General features: G+C 39.6%; 2 protein-coding genes across 7 annotated transcripts in view; one reads left to right on the forward strand and one right to left on the reverse strand.

Annotated features, from left to right (window-relative positions):
- Positions 1–194: 194 nt before the first annotated feature.
- VSTM4 (V-set and transmembrane domain containing 4) overlaps positions 195–20077 on the reverse strand; it is a 31971-nt gene continuing 12088 nt past the window's right edge. Inside the window, exons 4-8 of one of the 3 annotated variants that reach the window (XM_015866776.2) lie at positions 19411–19518; positions 16531–16564; positions 11830–11936; positions 11347–11405; positions 195–2681 (exon numbers count right to left, since the gene is read on the reverse strand). In XM_015866776.2, the coding sequence (XP_015722262.1) occupies positions 2556–2681; positions 11347–11405; positions 11830–11936; positions 16531–16564; positions 19411–19518 (434 nt within the window). In that variant the 3' untranslated portion in view covers positions 195–2555. Of the gene's footprint in view, positions 2682–5738; positions 10072–11346; positions 11406–11829; positions 11937–16530; positions 16565–19410; positions 19519–20077 lie in introns of those variants that run through there. The other 2 variants (XM_015866777.2, XM_015866778.2) reach the window with 2 other exon arrangements.
- Positions 2701–20077, forward strand: part of C6H10orf71 (chromosome 6 C10orf71 homolog) — a 110783-nt gene continuing 93406 nt past the window's right edge. For 2 of the 4 annotated variants that reach the window (XR_004307711.1, XR_004307710.1), the window contains exons 1-4: positions 2701–3803; positions 5151–5268; positions 7303–9320; positions 13395–16335. The gene's annotated coding sequence lies outside the window, so the exon portion shown is untranslated. Of the gene's footprint in view, positions 3804–5150; positions 5269–7302; positions 9321–13394; positions 16336–20077 lie in introns of those variants that run through there. The other 2 variants (XM_032445336.1, XM_032445337.1) reach the window with 1 other exon arrangement.

The following is a 20077-nucleotide window of genomic DNA, read 5'->3' on the forward strand; positions in this document are numbered from 1 at the left end:
GCCTCTTCTTTCTCAGCTGTCAGGATTCTGCTGTGATCTCAGTCACAAATGGAAAACACTTAAAAATCATGGAATTTTCTGCAGAATGAAAAACTCAGTTCTCACCTTACTGAGATCATCTTGTGCCTTGCATTTTGACAAATACTTATATATCATTCTCTAAAAGCAATAAATCCTACACAGAATGGGAGAAATTATCTTGACAAAAAAGGTAATTTATTTAGCTCAATTAATTATTACTTTGGGGAATTAGATATAAAACATAAACAAGAATATATAGAATATTAATACACAAAGAATGGTATTAAAATGGTATTAAAATACTGGGCATAAGCTTATAGTAGAGGACTTGTCTGAAAAACTGACATAATGGCCAGTTTAATTTAAAAAGCAATGTTTATATACCAAACTTGTGAAGTTTTAATTGACAAAATTAGTAATATTTTAGGGTTGTACTTTTAATTCCAAAAAAATTACTAGCAAGTCCTGTAACTTTCTAATGCTTTCTTTACAGCTCTCCTCTCTGAATATCCAGACTCTGAATGTTACAGAATGTATCCCTGAATGTTTGATGATTCTTTAAGCACCGTTTTTTTTGGTCAGTGAATTGAAAGCTCATGAGAGAATACGGAATGATACCATGCTGTTTTGGTGGGTGATGAAATTGCTACGGTAATGAGAAGGTAAAACAAACATCCTTGACAGCTCATGATCCCAAACATAAAAAAATAAATAATGCAAATAATTACTTGCAACAATCTTATTAATAAAAGCTGGCTTTAGTTTGGAAAGAACCACTTCAGTGAGGAGGTAGGGGTGGGATTAGTACTGTACACAAGGGCCAGCCTGACACATATTGAATTCTTCTCTTTTTTATAAGAGGTTTTCAACTAGCATGGAAACAGGTGCTGCATTTTACATTTACTCACCCTGTCTGAAAGATAACACTTTATGTATGACATGTAAGCTCTATCCCCATTCAAGAAACGTTTAGAAGTAGTTTTTATGGACTTGACATCCAAAGACTGCTATTCTCTGTCACATGTCCCTCCCTGCAGTGCCGCTACTTCCCTCTGCTCCAAAGTGCTAATGGCAGCAGCAGCGTGAGGGTTCCTTGGAGGGTTCCCAGCGGTGCTCTGAGCCCTGCCATGAACTTGCTATGTCACTATAAAGGCCTGACCTGCAAAGGAAGAAGGTACCTGGATCACTTTGATTAAGGGTTTCAAAGCACATGGCCAACCAGTGCTACTCAAAACCCTACACATACACTGCCAAATGAATGGCCCATCAGGGGGCTGCCTCTGCCTTATACAGACCTGGAGAGTACCTGGCATGTGCTGAACATCAGACATCCAGGCATGGGCTAAAGAACCCATGCTTTTATGTCCCTGTTAACTCTGCAGTTATTCAAGGGCTAAAGCTTCTAACAGCAGAAAGGAGCTGGGTGTTCAACCCCTGACCATGAATGGAAAAGAGCATTGCAAATTCAGGAGTTTGGCATCCCAGAGAATAACCAATTTTCATCCATGGATATCATAGGAAAAGGAAGAATTCCTTCTCAGCTAGCAAGATGGGAAGCAAGAAGAGCATTTTTGCAGCCCAGTTTCCCATCTCCCAAGCCATGGCCTTTCTGAGAAACAATTCCAGGATGAGTGAGCAGAGCGTTATAGAGTCTGCTCTGCGCTAAGGAAGAAGGTCTGTGATTTTCCTTACACATCAGCAGCTTGCAAATAGGCCATGGGAGCAAACTTTTGCAGGTTTAGGAGCACCAGCCCACAGCAAGGCCAAAACCAGAGTCCTGGTTCTCCGGAAGTTTCAGACTCACTATCAGCTTTTTCCTATTCTCAACCAGAACTATAAAAACATCAAATCCTGGAAAATGTTCCCAGGCTATAAATATTTTTTCCTCAGATTGGTGTGGTTTAACTAGGAATGTTTCCTTTGGATTATTTTGAAGTGTTTGAGTTCAAGTGTGCATAGAAAGGGAAGTTAGAAATGTAGAAACCAAACTTTCTGATAGCTACTATGAGCTGGGGAGAAGGCAGAAGAAGTAATTCTAGCTTTCCATTTGCTATGGAAAAAAAAAAAAAATCTCAATTTTACTGAATTAATACTTTTCTGATGGGTTGAACAGCAGATATTTGATGAACTTCTGGTCAGTGGTCTTTCTGTGGTGGAGGAGCCTGATGTGCGCTGATCTTGTCACCAGTGTTTCTGAGTTGGCTCAGATGTCCATGTCTGCAGCTGGACTTGTGACATTAGTGTCAAAGAGGGAATAAAGATTAGCACTGAAAATGCCCAAAGTGAGAGCTTCATCCTCTTTAAAATGGAGGGAGTGAATGCTGCAAGGGTGTCTCTGGGCTGTCACTTGTTGACCAGTTGCTTATTCTGTGATTGCATTCAGCTATGTTTTGTTTAAAAGTCACATCAAAATACAAAAACACATGAATATCAATTAAAAAAAAATACGGACATTTGTATGATCTTTATAAATAAACAGCACAGCAAGAATTAAATAGAACACAGACAAAGGACAGTTATGCAGGCATGAACTGTTACAGCTTGTTCTCCTCAAAGAGTATCTGTGCATAGACTGTTGTACTGGGAATGCCTTTGGCTTCCTGAATTGGCTTCATAAGTTCAAGTTCAGCGTATGTTAAATTTTCCTCTGCAATTTTTGGCTAGGAAACAAACAACAAATTACAGTTAAAAAGCCATTACCGCAGAATGTAAAAGTCACTTTAAATATCCTATAAAACAGTGTATTTCTTCCTTCAAACATGCTAGTTCTACTCTGCTGCCAACAAATTTACTCTGCAATAAATATAGTTAACAGAGAAAATAAAAATAACTTTAGTGCTTCACAAGTTATAGCTACAAAGGAGTTCCTTTCGGTTTGTATCTGAGCCTTGGATTTCAACTGGGCTCTGGTTTGTCCATAGAAAGTTAGTCTGTGTTCCTTGGAATAGGGTGAAGTGCAAATGCTCTTCTGTTCTCATGTTGAAGAGTAAGAAGGACAATTTAAAAAAGCAGTCATGCAGTTTGTTGCAGTCACAAAACTATACCTCATAGGAAAGCATCTCTGAGATCAGGAAAGGCTTTCCAGCTGCAAACTGACTCAAAGTTCATAAAGTTCTGTATAGTACTTAAGCATTATAGTGAGGGGAAAAAATACCAACACACACATACACACAAAATATTTTCCCAACAATAAAATTCCTTTACGTTTCAGTTACTGCTACCTTGTCCCTTCTGATTTAATGCAAATGATTACTGTTTCCTTTAGAGGTGTTTGAGTACTTATTATATTCTGACTAAGAAGATAAATATTGAATATTCTCTGTAGCCAGTCCCCCTGCTCCCTGCTTCCTGTCTTTTGTGCTCTCCTGGAATCCTTTCATTGTGCCCTGACAGTTACTCACACTCTTTGTTTCAGATTGTTTCCCTCTGGGTGGATCAGTTTATGCTTTTCCACTGTGAATTTAATCTTAATTCTCCTCTGTAGATCTGATGCTGAAATACTCTGTGCAGCTGCTACTGCAAGTGGTATTGCTGCACTCAGCTGATCTGTACATGTGAGTAATGGCCATCTGGAGGATTCTAACCTTTGCATTTGGTTCTTTGTATGTTCTTCCCCTACCTTGCATGGGTAGCCTGACTTGACTCAACTTCTGCTTCTAATTCACTACTGAGTGCTTCGCTGTTGACTTCACGACATTTCCTGCTTTTGTGTACTTTTCTGGTGCTATGATACAAAATGACGTTTTATGGACTGCAACTGGACCTCATAAATAACACATAAAGTAAGTATTTTTGATCATGTATTGGGAATGACTTGAAGGTCAGAACGGCATCCATGCTACCCTGGCTATGGTTTAAAGAGTTAAATAAGTTCTCAGTCATCTGCTGTGATTAATTACATTTCTCCTCCTTCTGGCATGAAAGTATTTAACCTCATGGTTAGATGGGCAATCGTTTTTTTTTTGTTTGTTTGTTTGTTTGCTTGCTTGTTTGTTTTTTAAAAGTATTCTTTTTCAGACCTCAAAACTATACCTGCCTGTCTATTAAGTTGAAAGTGAGCTAAGTTGATGGTGGACATCACAGTAGCACCTGCAAATGCTGAAAATTTTATTCTCAGGGTTGCTTAGTAGATCTAGCTTCTGTTTGAAGTTATTGGGAGTTTTGCTATTGGCTTTAGTGGGAGTCACCTCAGGCCCTGAATAGAATGATATGTTGCAAACACAAAGGTTTCTAAAAAAGAATCTGATAAAAATTTACAAACAAGCAATTGTTCACTTCTAGATTAAAACTCCACTTTTCCTATGACCAATCCAGTACATTTCTGAAGTGGAAATGTTTTCATTGTTCTGTAGAAATCAGTTGCTGAGGGCATACTAAATCTGTATGTGTTTTCCCCTCCATTGTTTAATTGCATTTCACGTTATGTTTCCATTTAGAAAATGCATCATGTCCTAAAATAGCCACATCAACACCCAACTCATGTAAATTTCAGAACTAAGATTTATGAAATCATATTGTCCAGGTGTTTTATTGTATTATCTCAAAATTGCATTGTTTTCCAGTGTAGATTATCTCTTTATTCTTACTTTATTCTATTATGTTTGGATATGAAAAATAACACTAGATTCCCCAAAACAGGTCATTGGGCAGTAGTGGCTGATGTGTTGTTTTCATACATTTTTATGATGTTCCTATAGTAAACATAATTTAATAAAGCCAAAACACACTAAATAAATAATTACATCTAGAAAAGCAATAAAACCAAATAAAATTAGTACTTTCATAAGTGGAAAAGGTACTTCAATTACTGCTACAAGGAACAGCACACCATAAAATGTGTAGAATAATTTCCCTTATGCATATTTCTAGTATGTAATAATTTGATTGAAAATATGAGGAAACACACAGGAGGTTCAAAATTGTGAAGTGTATACAGTTTTCAGCAAAGGACGTGTAATAACAGCACATGGAAGCCAACACTACTTCACTACTTTGGAGTACCAATGGTAGCCAGGGCTGTTTTTCCATGCATTCTTCCATACTTCATTTATCAACCACGTATTTAATTTAATTTTGATGGTTTCTTTGTCCAAAAGCTTTTTTTTTTTTTTTTTTTTTTTCTTTTGCAGGCAGAGAAAGGAAGCTAATTCTGTGATTTCATCTCTCATTTGGATTGGTCAGCAGTTTGGCAATGTAAGCTTGGAATCCTGCCACCGCGTCCTTTTTGGAACAACAATGTGACTTTCAGTAAGTGTTGTCTGAGGTGGGACTGACACTTGGACAGAAAATGAGAAGCAGGGAATGACTGACCACCTCTCTCTTTTTGTCCTGGCTCTCCACCCAGGAAGTCATTGAGATTTCTATGGCTACAATGTCTTTCTGTGAAATAACATTATTGTTCTAAAATGATATTGAAATTGTGTCTTTGAATAGAGTTCTGTTCCAAAGTGAAATTTCTAGATGTAGCCTTTATCTTATTCATCTGTTTTGTTCTTGTCTTGGGATTGTACCCTTTGCAGAAACATGTATTAGGAAGAGTCATCATTTTCCAGTGTATCTTCTAGCAAATACAAAATCACTTCCAGTTTATTTATTCCAGTCACAGCTCTTTCCTTGGGCAACTATTTGAAAGAGTTCAGTCATAGGAACATTTTCTCTAAAAGACAATCTGTGAAGTCTGCCACGTAGCTTGTTTACAAAAAAAGCTATAGCATGTGTGTACACAATTTTGTTTATTGAGTTTGTCCAGAACAAAAGTGCATAGAAAAGACATTTTTGAGTTGAGATTTTAATGGAAATTACTCTGATTATGTCCAGATGGGTCAATTTTGTTCTTCTTAAGCTTAGCTGAGTTGTTTTTTGGCAGCATTCAGGATGTTTACTGTGAGCAATGTCAGATCGAATTTTTTACGTTTTAACTTAGACTACTTCTATCCAGAAAAACTAGGTATAGAGAAAGCAAAAAAATACTAACCTCATAATTTTTAACTTCCTTGCAATACAAGTCTGAAGGTTTGGAACTAGGTGATATTTGAGGTCCCTTCTGACCTAAGCTATTGTATGATTCTATGAAAAATAACTGCTGCCAGCTTTCAATTACAAATTTCTATACCCTCACTTTTTGACTACCTTACCAGTTATTGAGAAAACGGCAAAACAAACGTAAGTTTCTAATAAAAAAAATAATATGGATACCCTATCAAATCTAGTTTACCATCAAAAGTAAGCAGGCAAGAGCTCACTTCCCAATTCACTAAAGCCTTAAGTGCATCATTGTCTACTGCTTCAGACATCTGCCTAAGAATTCTGTCTCCACATAATCGCGTGTGATGGAGTTATTTGGGATGTGATGCAGAATGACTTTAACAAGGGATGAGGTTGAGAAGAATTTGCTTATAGAGCAAATTGAATTATTACCTAACAGAGGGAAACTTCAAAATTGACTTCTGCAGACCTTTTGAGGAGCTGAAGCTAGATCTATGAGATGAATTATCCCTCAGAAATGCAACTGCTGCCCAGTAGGAGCTCTGTGGTATCAAGAGAGCCATCGTGTTCTCTGTGCCAAGGCTGAGAAATATGACACTGGAAAACTCTGGAATAGGAAGCATGTCTTTTAGTGGCACTATCAAATTTAAAAAGTGATGGCTTCTTTCCACTAAGATGCCTGGTTTTTAATCCCCAGAAGCAGCTTCATCACTGGAAACAACATCCACAACAATTTGGCCCTTACAGCACTACATCTAGATTTTGCTTTTGAATCCCACAGAAGTTATGATTACAAAGAAACAAAGATGACTCACTAAGTCAAACTGAAACATTTCTTTTAAAGAAACAGAATTCCATTAACATAGGGCTGGTCATATCTATATGGAGATAGTTCATCTTTCTTCATTAATAGAGTTAATGTACCTGGCAGAAGTTTGTCCTGACTGCTTTAACATCTTTTACAAAAGAGTCTTTCCCTTTGCTAATGTGTTTTGCCGCTGTACAAGGTGGCAGAGTTATTTCTTGATTCTGAACCAAGCCAACACTGTTAGAAATCAGGCTGATTTCTTCTTGTCTTTCAAAAAGGCTCAATGACTTCACTTTTCTGGTGAGACATAGTTAGTGCTCCAAAGGTGTTATCGCATAAAAATCATCTGCTGTGGGATTCTGTAAATATACAGATCTAGCAAGAGCTTTTCTGTACGTACATAACCTGTTCTTTCTTGGGGGTGAAGGTAGTAATGTGGGACCTGGATGTGAAAGCAGACATAGCTCAACAGTCTTGAACGTGACTAGTTCTGAATTTCAGCCTGACAATATAAATGATCTCATGAAGAAGTGGACTTCTCACACCTTATTGAGAGACTGCTGAAGAGGGACTGTTCATCTGGCAGAGAAATAAATTATGTGGACTGAATGGAAATATTCAAAGATCATAGGGAGCTGAGGTAAATTTTTTCTTCATATATCATATGTACAACGTTATTTAAAAGTCTTTGGAGATAAATACTGTAGAGAAACTGGGATCTTAAAGCACGGACTCTTACATGTTGTAGAGGAAACTACCTTTAGCAGAGAGTGACTTTTAATTTAAAATCGTGCAGGAGGGAGGGAGACCTGATAGTTCTCTGATCCAGAGTCCCAGAGGTTACTGAGCAGTATTTCATTTTCCTTTTCTTTCTTACACAAAAGATCATGTTGAGACTTATCGGGAGTTCTATTTGTTGCATAAAAAATGAAAAGCCCACTTTTCCTAGCTAGCATGCTGAATATGGTGTAAGACTGGTTTTGAATAACGTACTGCCTAATTGTAAGATGACAAAGAGGGAAAGAATCTGTTAATCATGCATAATAATCTTGCAATGGGAAAATTTGCTCCTGTATTCCTATGAGGCTAAAGTTGTAGGATAACAGCCTGGAGCATCATTTAGAATTCACAAATTCCCCTGCAAGCAAAAACCAAATGGAGCTTCTCTATGTATGCTTCAAGGTTCCCTGAAGCAATTCTGAGACTGCAGATCATTCAGTTGCACACCTAGACCCTTTCCCAAAAGGACTCCAAAGTCACCACTTCAGACATGCAGTAGGTCTGGTTGGTTAATTGTACAATGGAAAATATACTCTTGAAACCTAAAAATCAAAATGATTTTTTAGGTGAAGGAACCATTCAGCTTCTGGGCAGCTCTAGGAGCACCCTTCTTCATTGCTTGATTTAGGATTGTACACTTATATAGAACACTGAGCTAACGGTGATATAAGCTTAATTTGGATGAATACATGCAGACAATGAGAGCGAACTGTGGCATTCGCAGTTCCACAGGTGTCAAACACATGTCAAGTTCCTGTCCAAAACATCCTCCTTCTGCCTTGTAGACACAGCAGAATCAGGACAGCTGTGCTTTGAATAAGTTGTTTGCAAACAGCAGGCCTTCAGACACACTGCTCACCGCAAAGTCAGCACAGTGCAGGGACTGATGTGCACTGCCTGGCATGCAGCACACTGTCAGTGCTTAGCCTGCAATGGTAAATAAGAATGGGATTTTTCAAAGCTGGGAAAAAAAAATTCCAAGCTTCCTATTTGACACATCTGTAAAAACTGGGACTGTGGATTTCTGGGATGTCAACAAAATAACTCTCAGAAAGTTCCCTCAGTCGCAGATAACCTTTCCTGTTTCCTCAAGAAGTGCTTACATCATCATCATAAGTCTCAGCATCACATAGTGCTGAGCCACCTGCAATCTGGCCACTGCCAGGATAAACAATGCTATCTGCACCATGTGGGCTATAGGCAGTGATGCTTCTTACAGATAGCTCAAATACAGTCACTGAAAGCCCTCTGCTTTAGAAGACAAACAGGACCAATATGTGTTCTGCGATTAACAGAACTCGTCCTCTAGTAACACCTTAGTCAATGAAGGAGCAGTAAAAGCCAACTTCTGTGAACCATGTGCTTTATAGCCGTATCAAAGGAACTAGGCCCAGTGGGATTATTTGTAACATGGAATAAATTCATTCATTTTCAAAGTGGGATGAATATCTGACTTGTCAGTGGCAGAATCAGTCATAATACCTGGATTCTGCCTTACCTGCACAGGCTTTCCTTTCCTTCTAATTTAATGTAAAGGTGATGAAGTCAACAAAAATTTTACTCAAGTTTGCAGTACTTGGTATAACCTGAAATTGGGTTCTTTCCATTAGCTCCAATGAATCTCACAAGGACTCCTATGTCTGGTGGTGCAAACATTTGTGAAAACCTTTCCATTTTGATGTTCAGCACCTGAACCTCTTGGACTATGACAACTAAGCTGTAGGAGGTAATGAAAGATTTAACAGAAAATACGGTCAAAAAAGTACAAGACTTGCATCTACCAACTCAAAGGGCTATATACTTAAGGCTGTAGCTGAATGTTCCTTAGAGAGAAGAATTTGTGGGCTTCTAGAATTTTCTTCTTCCTAATGACTCTCTGTGCTTCTTGCATGCTATAAAACCCATTCTTTTTTGTAGTTCATCATCTCTATTTCCTCTGATCTGTATACATTTCTCACTGATGTTAATAGAGAATGACACTGATGGGGAATATTTTTGCAACAAGGGGAGCATACAATTGTTGTTCTGGCTAAAGCAAAAGCAATATGACATGAGCAGAGTTTTTTAAAGGCTTTGCTCAAAGCTGTGCAATTGAACATGATATTAGGTTTTCTCTTTTTGTTTTTAATTTTCATTGAGATTATGTCCATATTTTATCCAGGTTATTGTATTCTTGTAAAATTATACTGCAATCCACTCTAGCATGTTAACAACAAAAGAAATTCTCTGGTTTATTATAANTTCAAGAAACCAGAAGCACATGTCCTCTGGAAATAATTCTGCCGGTATTTAGGTTATTACAAAAAATTTCCCAAAACACTGGAATTATTTTGTAATGTTTCCTCATACGCAAGCTTGTTTGCTTAGGTTTTCTGGAATATTCTCCTGTTGTGGTACTTCCTTGGGCTGCATGGGGAAGCTGCAGAAGAAGCCCTGAAACTCAACAGTCTGAGTCTCTTGTTCCAACTTTGTGCCATCTGTGAAAAAAGGCCCAGTACTGACACCAGCTGTGCAATCATTACTGCTGGGAGGAAAGCAGTCTCTTATCCTGCAGATATTTGGCAGGATGGCAATAATATTTTTTTCACTCCAAAGAAGACTGAAAGTTTAAAATCTTAGAGATTTTTGAGGATTAAAAAAAAAATGGCCTTGTGCCCAGGAAGCCAGGCTGTGCCCTGACCATGTGTAAAAGAGCAGGGAATATTCCGTGACAATTGGTGGGAAGGTTCCCAATCCCAGTCCTCACCTGAAAGTGAGCCCATCGCAGAGGCATTTATGTTACTCACAAAGCGTAACTTTAGGCACCCACATCCACCCAGGTGCTGAAGTCAGGGAGTTAGTCACCCTCTCCATTGCCAGCGAAGGGAGAAAGTATCCCCAGAAATGAAGAGCACGTGGCTGGGTTCCTGCTCCAACTCACCTCAGCATATTGGCTCCACAGGGAGCCCTGCAGGGGCTTAGCCATGGATGCAGCTGAAGTAACTGCTATATAGCTGTCTCTGCTACCCCAGGTATATTGGCTGGGTGCTGCTATATTACATTTGCTCATCTAGCTGACTTGTCTGGCAAATATCCACAGGTGTTAATTAACAGAACACCCAACAGAAATCAGATCTAAGATTTCTTTTACATTATTATGAGCTGCAAACGTTCATTTTATCCCCTCAGCTTCAGCTATTGCTGACTTACACCACTGTGGGGCAGAATCCAGCCCCCCTTTTTCTGACTTGAAAAGTCACATGACAGCATGACAGCACAGCTATGATCTGTTGGAGACAGGCGTGTTCTCCAGAGCACCAGCTCCCAGCAGCATGTGAAAATCAATAGCAAGTTTCTTTTAAGAACAAGCTAAATCTATAGGTACAACAACTGCAAGAAAGTGGAAAAACGCAGTCCAATGTAAACTAGGGCTCAAAATGAAAAGGTCCAAGGTAATTCATCACTTTACAAAGTCACAGAATTACAGAATGGTTGGGTTGGAAGGGATCTTAAAGAACATCCAGTTCCACCCCCAGCCATGGGCTGACTGTCCCCCACAAGGTCAGGACCCAGGGACTCCATCCGGCCCAGCTTTGTATGCTTCCAGGGGTGGGGCACCCACAGCTATCCAGGCAGCAGTGCCAGTGAATTACTGTATAAAAAAAACACTTTCATGATTTTTAAGCCAATTTGCTTTTTCTGAACCTGGCAACGTTATAGCAATTACATTGAGAGAGAAGTATATGAAGAAAATATCATAGAAAATTACTTACCAGGATCAGTTTTCTTTGAGGTTTCAAGAGCTTGGGCTTAGGAATATTGGCTATTGGAGCTGTAAAAATAAATATTAAGGGGGTCATTTCATATTACTGTAATTCACTGTCATTTTTTTAGCATATGCATTAACCATTTATAAATCACAGGTGTATAGTGGATTGGGAGTAAATAAATAGCTGTAGTTACACTTGTATAGGATCTTAGCTATATTTCAGACAACTCATTTTACAATGAAGCATAGGGCTTATGAATTGGAAAAAAATGTTAGATTCAAGGATCTGATATGCATACGATACTGTTTGTATGCAGAAGCCAGGGTCAACACAGCTCTTGAGAGCTGGTTGCTTGTGATATTATACACAGAAATCTTCCAGCTCCTTTTCCTCCCCACTGCTGGAAGTACCCTGTCACCAAACACACAACTCTTCCCTCCTCAGTGTGCCCAGCTTTGAACTCTCTCTGCATCTCTTTTCTCATACCTTTTTCTGGGATGGCTGGTGGCAGCTCTGCTTTCTCTTTCCTTTTCTTCCCCTTCTTAGGCTGCAGAGGGGACATGCTTGTCACACTGGTCACGGTCTCCCCTGAGCTGCAATGCAGAGGGACAAGTGAAAGCAGTGCAGTGACAAATAGTGGCAGTAAATTCATGCAAGTTGACTTATTGCCTTCCACTTGTGCAAGTCCCAGCCCAACAACTTGGATTCTGACCTGAAAAGCCTCTGAGAGAGCATTGCAATTTCTTGCATTTCTTCAGCCATGAAGTTGGAAAAGGCCACTAAGATTATCTAGTCCAACCATCAGATGTATGTCCCAAAGTCTGACACAATAGAACCTGCTTTGAATATTGAGGGGCTAGGATATGCAGTCAGGTTGCAACGATTTGATTCTGTCACCATATACTAGCTTGCAACTAATGTGAAACAGAATCATAGAACTATTTGAGTTGAAAAGGAGCCTAAAGGCCATCTGGTCCAACTCCTGTGCAATGAACAGGGACACCTACAGTGAGATCAGGTGTTCAAAGTCCCATCCAGCCTGACCTTCGATGTCTCCAGGGATGGGTCCTGGAGACATCTCTCTGGGCAACCTGTTCTAATGCCTCACCACTGTTACTGTAAAAGCTTTCTTCCCTATATCTAAGAAGTTCTTTACAATAACGGTAGTGATGTAGGATGGCTGTGGGCATGATCCTGGCCTGTGCTGGTGCATTACACCATGCAGTGAAACCCTGCATACTGACAGCAGTGAATTCTCTGAATTTAAAGTCATTTGTCCCAAGATGCTGCTCCTCTCCAGGTTCTTTTGCATAATGAAACATTCTCTTTTTAATTAATAGAATTAAATATTCAAACTGGGCCAAAGTCTTAATGAAAGTTGAGATGTCTCATCTATTGCCCACACAAGAATAACAAAATAACAGGCATTACAATTTTACACAGTTGTAAATCCAAATGAATATCACTATCATAGGTGAAATCACTCTGGATTTATGCTTGTGTCAATTAAAAAAGTCAGTGGTTTGCAGATTTTGCCGAATTTTGTTCCTTGTATTCAGTCCAAAGCATAAGATTTTTGCCAAATTTCTTTAAAAATATGTAAGAGGTAAAATATTTTCATAATTCATAAACAAATCATATCAATTATGTAAACTGAGGGTTGCATTAAAGTAATTTTAAAGTCTGCCTGCCTAACTGTGAACCTATCCCACAACAACCATTTGTTTCTCTATTAAAATCAAGATGTTAAATTGTTTTAAACCAGCAGGAAATGAAGCTGTCCTGCCTAGTGCCATTGCTCAAACACAGCAAACTGCATAGGACAGAGAGCATCAAAATGGGGAGGGAAATGATTTTTTGTTTGGTGTTTTTGGTCATTAAGGCAGACATATAGCTTAAAGGTACTACTGTTCTAATATCGCTGCTTTTAGCATAGTATATGAAAAGGCTCAGTGTCACTTCATTGCATTCCTTAATCCTGTTTGGCCGCTGAAAATGCAAAGCTACAAAATAATGTATTTGTGGCTTACACTTTTTCTTGTATTTGCCAGGGCTGTACAAGGTTAACTGATTCTGGGAGATACAATAACTGTGCTTGCTGTCTCCCAGCTGAGCTCTTCAAACCAAACAAGAAGGCTCAGAAAAGACTCCTTGGCTCTGAAACACTGCGTCTTTGTGAGCTCATCTTGTTCTGTGTTGAGGAAGTAAGTTACTTTTTTTATCTTTAACTCCTCCTCTGGCCTCCCAGCTTCTATTTCAATAGTGTCACATTGTGCATTTCTTGCAGGATCTAATGAGCTTTTAGAGTGAGAAAGAGACAGGAGTTTGGGGAGTAGAAAGCCTGCGGGAGGTTGCTGAAAGCTGTGTCACCAAGACTGTGGTTTCCTTGGAGGTTGTGGCTGGTAATTCTGAAGTACACTATCCCAAGAGCTGGCAAACTGCACCTATTTGGTCCACTGCTACCCTTAACATGTGGGACTATTCCTCTGGTTGTCTTGGTCAGCTATTCCCTCTTGTCAGTGGTCCAACAAGGATGATCACAGAGGCTGGAAAGGACCACTATGGCCATCTCATCCAATGATCAACCTATTGCCTCCATGTCCACTAACCATGTCCCCCAGTGCCTCTTCTTGAGCACTTCCAGGGACGGTGACTCCACCACCTCCCTGGGCAGCACTGGTGGATTCACACAGATGGCTGCATGGGAGGGTGCCAAGGGGCTGCTTGCTTGGTTCTGGTTCAGTGTGGAAAACTTGCTCCTATGCTGTTAGATCAGTGGCATGGGACCAAGGCATTGGGAAGAATGGCTTGGTGAGATGAATGCTTTTTGCACCCCATTTATTTGTCTCTGGAAGAGCAGTGGCAGAAGGGCTGGAGGAGAGCTCAGGCCAAAACAAATAAATAAAGGGCGGGAAAAATATCCCATTTTCAAAGTTACACCTCCTGAGGGTTTCTTTATCTGAACACTGGAAAATGATCCAATAACAAGGCAGATAATAAGAAGGAGGATATTTAAAGGAGGATATTTTTTTAAAAATCTCAGAAAATAGAATTAAGTGGTTTGGAAAACCCAAAATAACCATACTTTTTATTTAGTTATTTATTTTTTAAATGTGGGAAAAAAATGTGTTTGGGTTAACTCATTTTTTTTTTTCCCCTTTAAATTGTTATTGGTAAAATAGTAAACCAAAGCCCAAACATTTGCTTTGTTCCACTCGGGAAATCTGGTTTTAATTTTCTATTCTGCTGAGGGTATTTTGCGAGACCTGGGGCAAATCACTTAGCTTCAGTTTCCAATTAACTGAGGCTATCATTATGATGTCAAAACATGAAATATTTTAAGTTGCTTAGGTATTACTGCAGTGGGAGTGCTGACAGTTCTTAGATACCAGACTAGTCATGTAATTTTAAAACCGGATTCTAACTGAGCTTGAAATATTGCTAGGGGAGTTGTAGCTGAGCCTCTCTAGTCCAGGCTGAGCCCTTTTGACTGGCAGGAATCCCATGCAAATATGTTCATCCTGGGTTCCAAGTCTGAATGATTTGAATTAAGAATTCAAATGTTTGGAATTAAGTTCCAAGACATGCTAGCTTCTAGAGGAATAGCAGGTAAAGATCTACCTACAGTGTGGGTAGATGAGGCTCTGTTACACATCTCATATCATCTATCACTTTGAATTGTCTCTGAACTTCTAAACTCTGTCACTGCCTGACTATAGCACTGCAGGTACACTGCTGACACCTAGATAGAAGTGAGCAGTGCCCAATACCAGCTCACACAACTGCATTTCTTTCCTTTCAACTGATTTACCTACAGCAGTAACACATCTGGATGAGCCATAATATGAGATCTACTTGGAATTCAGGTTTTGTGATGCCTTGAAGCTAGGCTAGCTTATGCTTGGCTAGCTTATTCCATGCTTGGCTAGGAATGAATGGACACAAATGTTTTACATTAGATATGGATCATAACATGTCTAATATCAATTACAAATTTTTAGGTGTGAGAACAGTCCTAATGTGTTTTAAGAAACTGATGGTTCATGTTTGGAGTAGAGACTGAAAAATAATAGGTAATAAGAGTAAAACAACAAAAATCGTGATACTAATAACACATTCATAGACGCTTATTTCAAAGCCCTGAAGTCAGTGTACTTTCAGGGAGAAATGAAAAATGTTGAGCTGTCTGTACTTTTTTGGTGTGGTGCAACGGCTAGTTAGGGTCACAGAACAAAGATCTTCAATGAATAACATGAAAGCTTCAGTTTGTACTGACCTTTCCTGAACTCACTGCTGCCTTTTTTTTTTTTTTTTTTTTTTTGACTTTGCTAACATCTGAGTGTTGGTTAGATTGAATAAAGCCATTATTTCATGAGAGAGCACTAAAAATTACACTAGTTGAGCATCTAGGACATGCTATACTTGGCAAAGAATCAGTTTGCTAAAAAGATACTATGAGAAATAGTGTCTGTGGTACCAAGTGATGCTGGATTTAAACTACAGTGCTAGAAACATATGGTTTTTGTCACTGAAAACTAGGAAACAGCTGTTCTTTCAAATTATTATGACATATCACTCTTTAATCTTTTTTGTTTGTGAAGTGTGTTAGTCATCTTTCCTTTACTGCTGGTCTAGCACAGTTGTATTTCAAGAAGCTATATGTTGGAAATCAGTTTTATAGCACCGTGCAATCAGAAACTTGGCAGTCAGTACTATTTAAAGTGATTAATTATTGCAAGAGAAATAGAGTTTTTTCCATCCCTTGGAGTCTTCAGCTGGAAACAGAGCGGGCCTAGAAAGTCTGATTTGAGCCCCATTCCAGGTTATGTATGCAGGATTTGTTGGGTCACACTGTGATATGCTTTGTGTAGGAGGATGGCTTAGGCCACTGACATCTGGTGAGGTGCTGGAAAACCCTGGAAGGCCGTACAGGATGAAAGCAGGCTTCTGCAAAAGTCAGTTCTGACTGTGAAGGAAAGGCTTGCCACTAAGGTAGGCACTTTGGAAAGCTTTACTCGTCTTCTCTAGCATCCATAGAAGAATAGAATAATAGAATGCCTTAGGTTGGAAGAGGTCTTAAAGATTATCGAGCTCCAATCACCTGCCACGGGTGGGGTTGACACACAGCAAAACCAAAAAAAGAACTGATGACTTGAATTACTGGTAAAGATAACTGTAATCTCTTACCTGTTCTGGGGGCATTTCACCAGGTAATGCTTCACTGTTAAAGAAAAGAAAGAGAGAAAATGTGGCTTCCCACCAACACAGTTTACGTTACAAATGGACACTGCAGGTAGACCAGTGATGCTGGAACTGCAGAGGCGCCACTGGGAGAGCTGCCCATCAGCACTGTATGTAGTAGGATTAAAATGCAGTCTGTCACAAAGCTACACTTGGGATATGCAAATGTATCAAATAACAAGAACAATCTGCTGTGGAACTACTGGGCAGCTCACATTCCAGTGGTCAGCCCAGCCAAGAGACGGCTTACTAAGGAAAAGAACAGCAGGCCAGTAATTTTACTTTGAAGACTTTTATTTCCCTTATGGTGCCTCTATTTATTTCCAGAAGCCCAAAATAAACCATTCAGCCACAGGAGCCACTGCCATTCCTAATGCAGGCTGAGCTGCAGCCTCAGGCATACAGGAGTTGCCTCCTGGGATCATACTGGAGATCTGGACCAGCCAGAGCCACCTCTGACAGCACATGTGTGTGAACTGCATAAATCCCTTTGCTTCATACTGATTTGAATCAGTAGCCTTGAGCAAGGGCAGCTTCCCTCCTGCAGCCTTTCAGGAGCCAGGGTTATTGAGATGCTCCCCTGTGGCTTTGTGGTTTCTGTACTCTGCCCAATCTGGGCCATGTGCTAAGCACAGAGAAAGGCAGGCAGAAGGATAGTCTCTGGTTCTGCTGGTTAACTTGGGCCAACTTATTTCTCAGGAAAAGAAAAAAAAAAAAAAAAAAAGGTGTACTCTGTGTAATGCAACATAGATGTACACACACCGTCTATCAGTTTTTTCTGTTCTTGCAGAATTATGCTCTTCTTTGCAGGAAATTTTTCACATTTTCTTACCTCAGTTGTCCTATCCTAAGGAAGCTGCATAGCCTCTTCTGGGCTATACTTCAAACTAAAGGAAAGGGGAGCTGAGAGCACTGGGAAAGGAGGCTAACACAACAGACCCAGGTCTCTGTGTCTAGGCTGGCTAAGGCAGGGCTTCCATCTATCTCTGTTATCTTCTCCAGGTGTACATTTAGAACAGTAGGTCTGATCCATCAAGAGATATCATGCAGACTGTTGGAATATATTTGACCATTGCTAGGTATGCATGGCTTTATTCTGCCCTAGAGCAAAAGCTCACATCTTTTGACTCAAGGACTGTGAAGAGCAGACTTCTTCCAAAGCCCAAGGGTGGGGTTGGGGCAGGTGATTCTTTTTGTGGTATTAGGGCTGAGAAAATGGGAGGAACTTGGAGAGAAGGTGGGGGGAGAGTGGAGGGAGTTGTAGGTGTGTTTATGTTTTGTTTCAGGTGTGTTCCCCTGACAGAGATAGTTCCTCTGACTAGAGATAGTCAGGGAGAAGCTCTAATGGAAATATACCCAGCAGGTGAGACAAGGAGGTAGTTTTGATTGTTCTAGGCCTCTGACATAGTTTTAAGGAGAACAGCAGAGCTGGGCTTCTCTTGAAAGGGGAGGAAGGTGATGGAAACCATCACTTTACCAATGGTGGAGGAAAAAGGAGGTACAGACGGACAAGGATGGAAAGAAGGTAAGATAACGCTTATTCTAACTGTCTGAATGAGAGAGCATTACTGTTTTAATTTCCTGCTGCTTAGTGGGTTGCTAAGCCAATTAATGTGACTCTGGAAAATATCTGATCAGGTGGCCCTGGGTGAAAGGCTGCATACATATATATATATATGTTGAATACTGAGTGTATACATACATATTTGCTATATGTGTAAGTGTTGAATACTGAGTTCTTATCTGCTAAATCTTATTCTGTTACATTTCCATTCAAACCATGTTTAATGCCACCAGTGTTTACTGGATAATGCTCAGAGTCTAAATAAATTTTGGTTAAGTGTGCAATTATTCAGATATTAGGGTAGTGAGAATTTAGCAGCTCAGAAGAAATTACTTTTTCTCTCTTGCATATATTTTTTGTATTCTGTATTTATCTATATTACTTTTATATTTAGCTTCTGGTGGCTCATTGCAAAGAGAGATACTCTCCATGCTGCTCATTCACTTATACCAGAGTGAATAAACATAAGTGGAAACAAAATCGAGCCCAATGTTGGCTGGAGGGAAAAAAAAAAAAAAGGATAAATCAGTGCTTGTGGCTGCAAGGTGACTCACCATGACCAACACACTTAACTGTGGGTACTCCCTTGGCACAAAACCTTTGTCATCATTTAGCAGGGTAGGAAGAATAACATTGATCTTAATTCTTCCTCTTTGGCAAGCACTGTGGCTGGGTTCAAACAGAACTTGAGCTACACTACTGAGTGCACTACCGGGAAAACAGAGCTGTAGCCTGAAATACAGCTGTGGTCAGGCAAGGGCTTCTGTAGAAATCAGTGTTCTGGCTTACGTGCCTTCTCCCTCATGTATCTGAGTCACACATTTCTCTGTGGTACATGTGAAGTGCTGAAGAAGCAACAAGTCATGATTCTCTCCTGTCATTATCAGGACGAATCACTAACCAAACTCTTTTTTTTCCAAGCTTCTGTTTGGAAGTGGCCCTTTGCACTCTCTCTAACATGGTGGTTGCTAAGCGTGCAGGCATTTCAGTTCTCCCAGTGTGAGGTCTCCCAAACATAGCATTCTTAAACAGAAATGAAAGCAGAGCTGCCAATATGCCAATATTTATAATGAAATAGCTACTCAAAGGGATCAAAATGCCTTTGTTCTAATTAACCCGTGGAGGAATCCAATTTTTGTCTGACAGTAGTAAAGTGGTCTTTCCTTCCTACCTTTCCTTTTGTGTATTTTCTTCACTCTCCTTCTCCCCTCTCCCTCTTTGGTGTGGGTTTTGTAGCCAGCAAGGAAGGGCTTTTCACTCACCTGCGCATCTCCTCTTGTTCAGAAGTGACTGACAGAGAATGACGAGTGTAAAAAGGAGGACACTGATGATTCCTATTGAGCACACAAACACTGCATACACATACAGATCTGAAAGGCAAGCACAGGGGAGGCTCAGTGCTGCAGCTGCATGTTTCATGCTTACAAGATAAAAAAATGTTATGTCAACAAGACTGAAACAGGGCATGGCCTGAAAGAATTAGGGTAACTGTTCAGAAGCAATTAACTCTCCTGAAATTTTCATACAGTATCCATTTGGATGAAGTCTCCATAAGCAGTAATAGGTGTATTTATGAGGGCTTGCTTTTGGGAAGGAGAGAGCTGGTTTGGTTTCTTTGTTTGTTTAATTTTCTTCTTGTAGTGGTGGTGGTTTGGTTTTGGTGGGGCTAACAGAAAACAGAACAACTTAAGCTGGATTATTTCCAAAGTTTAAACAGCTGTACTGATTTAAAAATAATAATAATAAAAAAAAGAAAATTCTGTTTAAAAGTGGCACTAGGGAGAATGTGGGAGTGCTGAGTGACTGAGGAAGAAGGAAGGAAGTCTGCAACTGTTTATTCGATTGCAGTACTGGCTTGAAATTGTTATCTATCTATCTATATATATATATATATTTTTTTTTTAGTCTGCAGCATTAGACTCTCTTTAT

The sequence above is a fragment of the Coturnix japonica genome, chromosome 6 (genome assembly GCF_001577835.2).
Source record: "Coturnix japonica isolate 7356 chromosome 6, Coturnix japonica 2.1, whole genome shotgun sequence".
Lineage (NCBI taxonomy): Eukaryota > Metazoa > Chordata > Aves > Galliformes > Phasianidae > Coturnix > Coturnix japonica.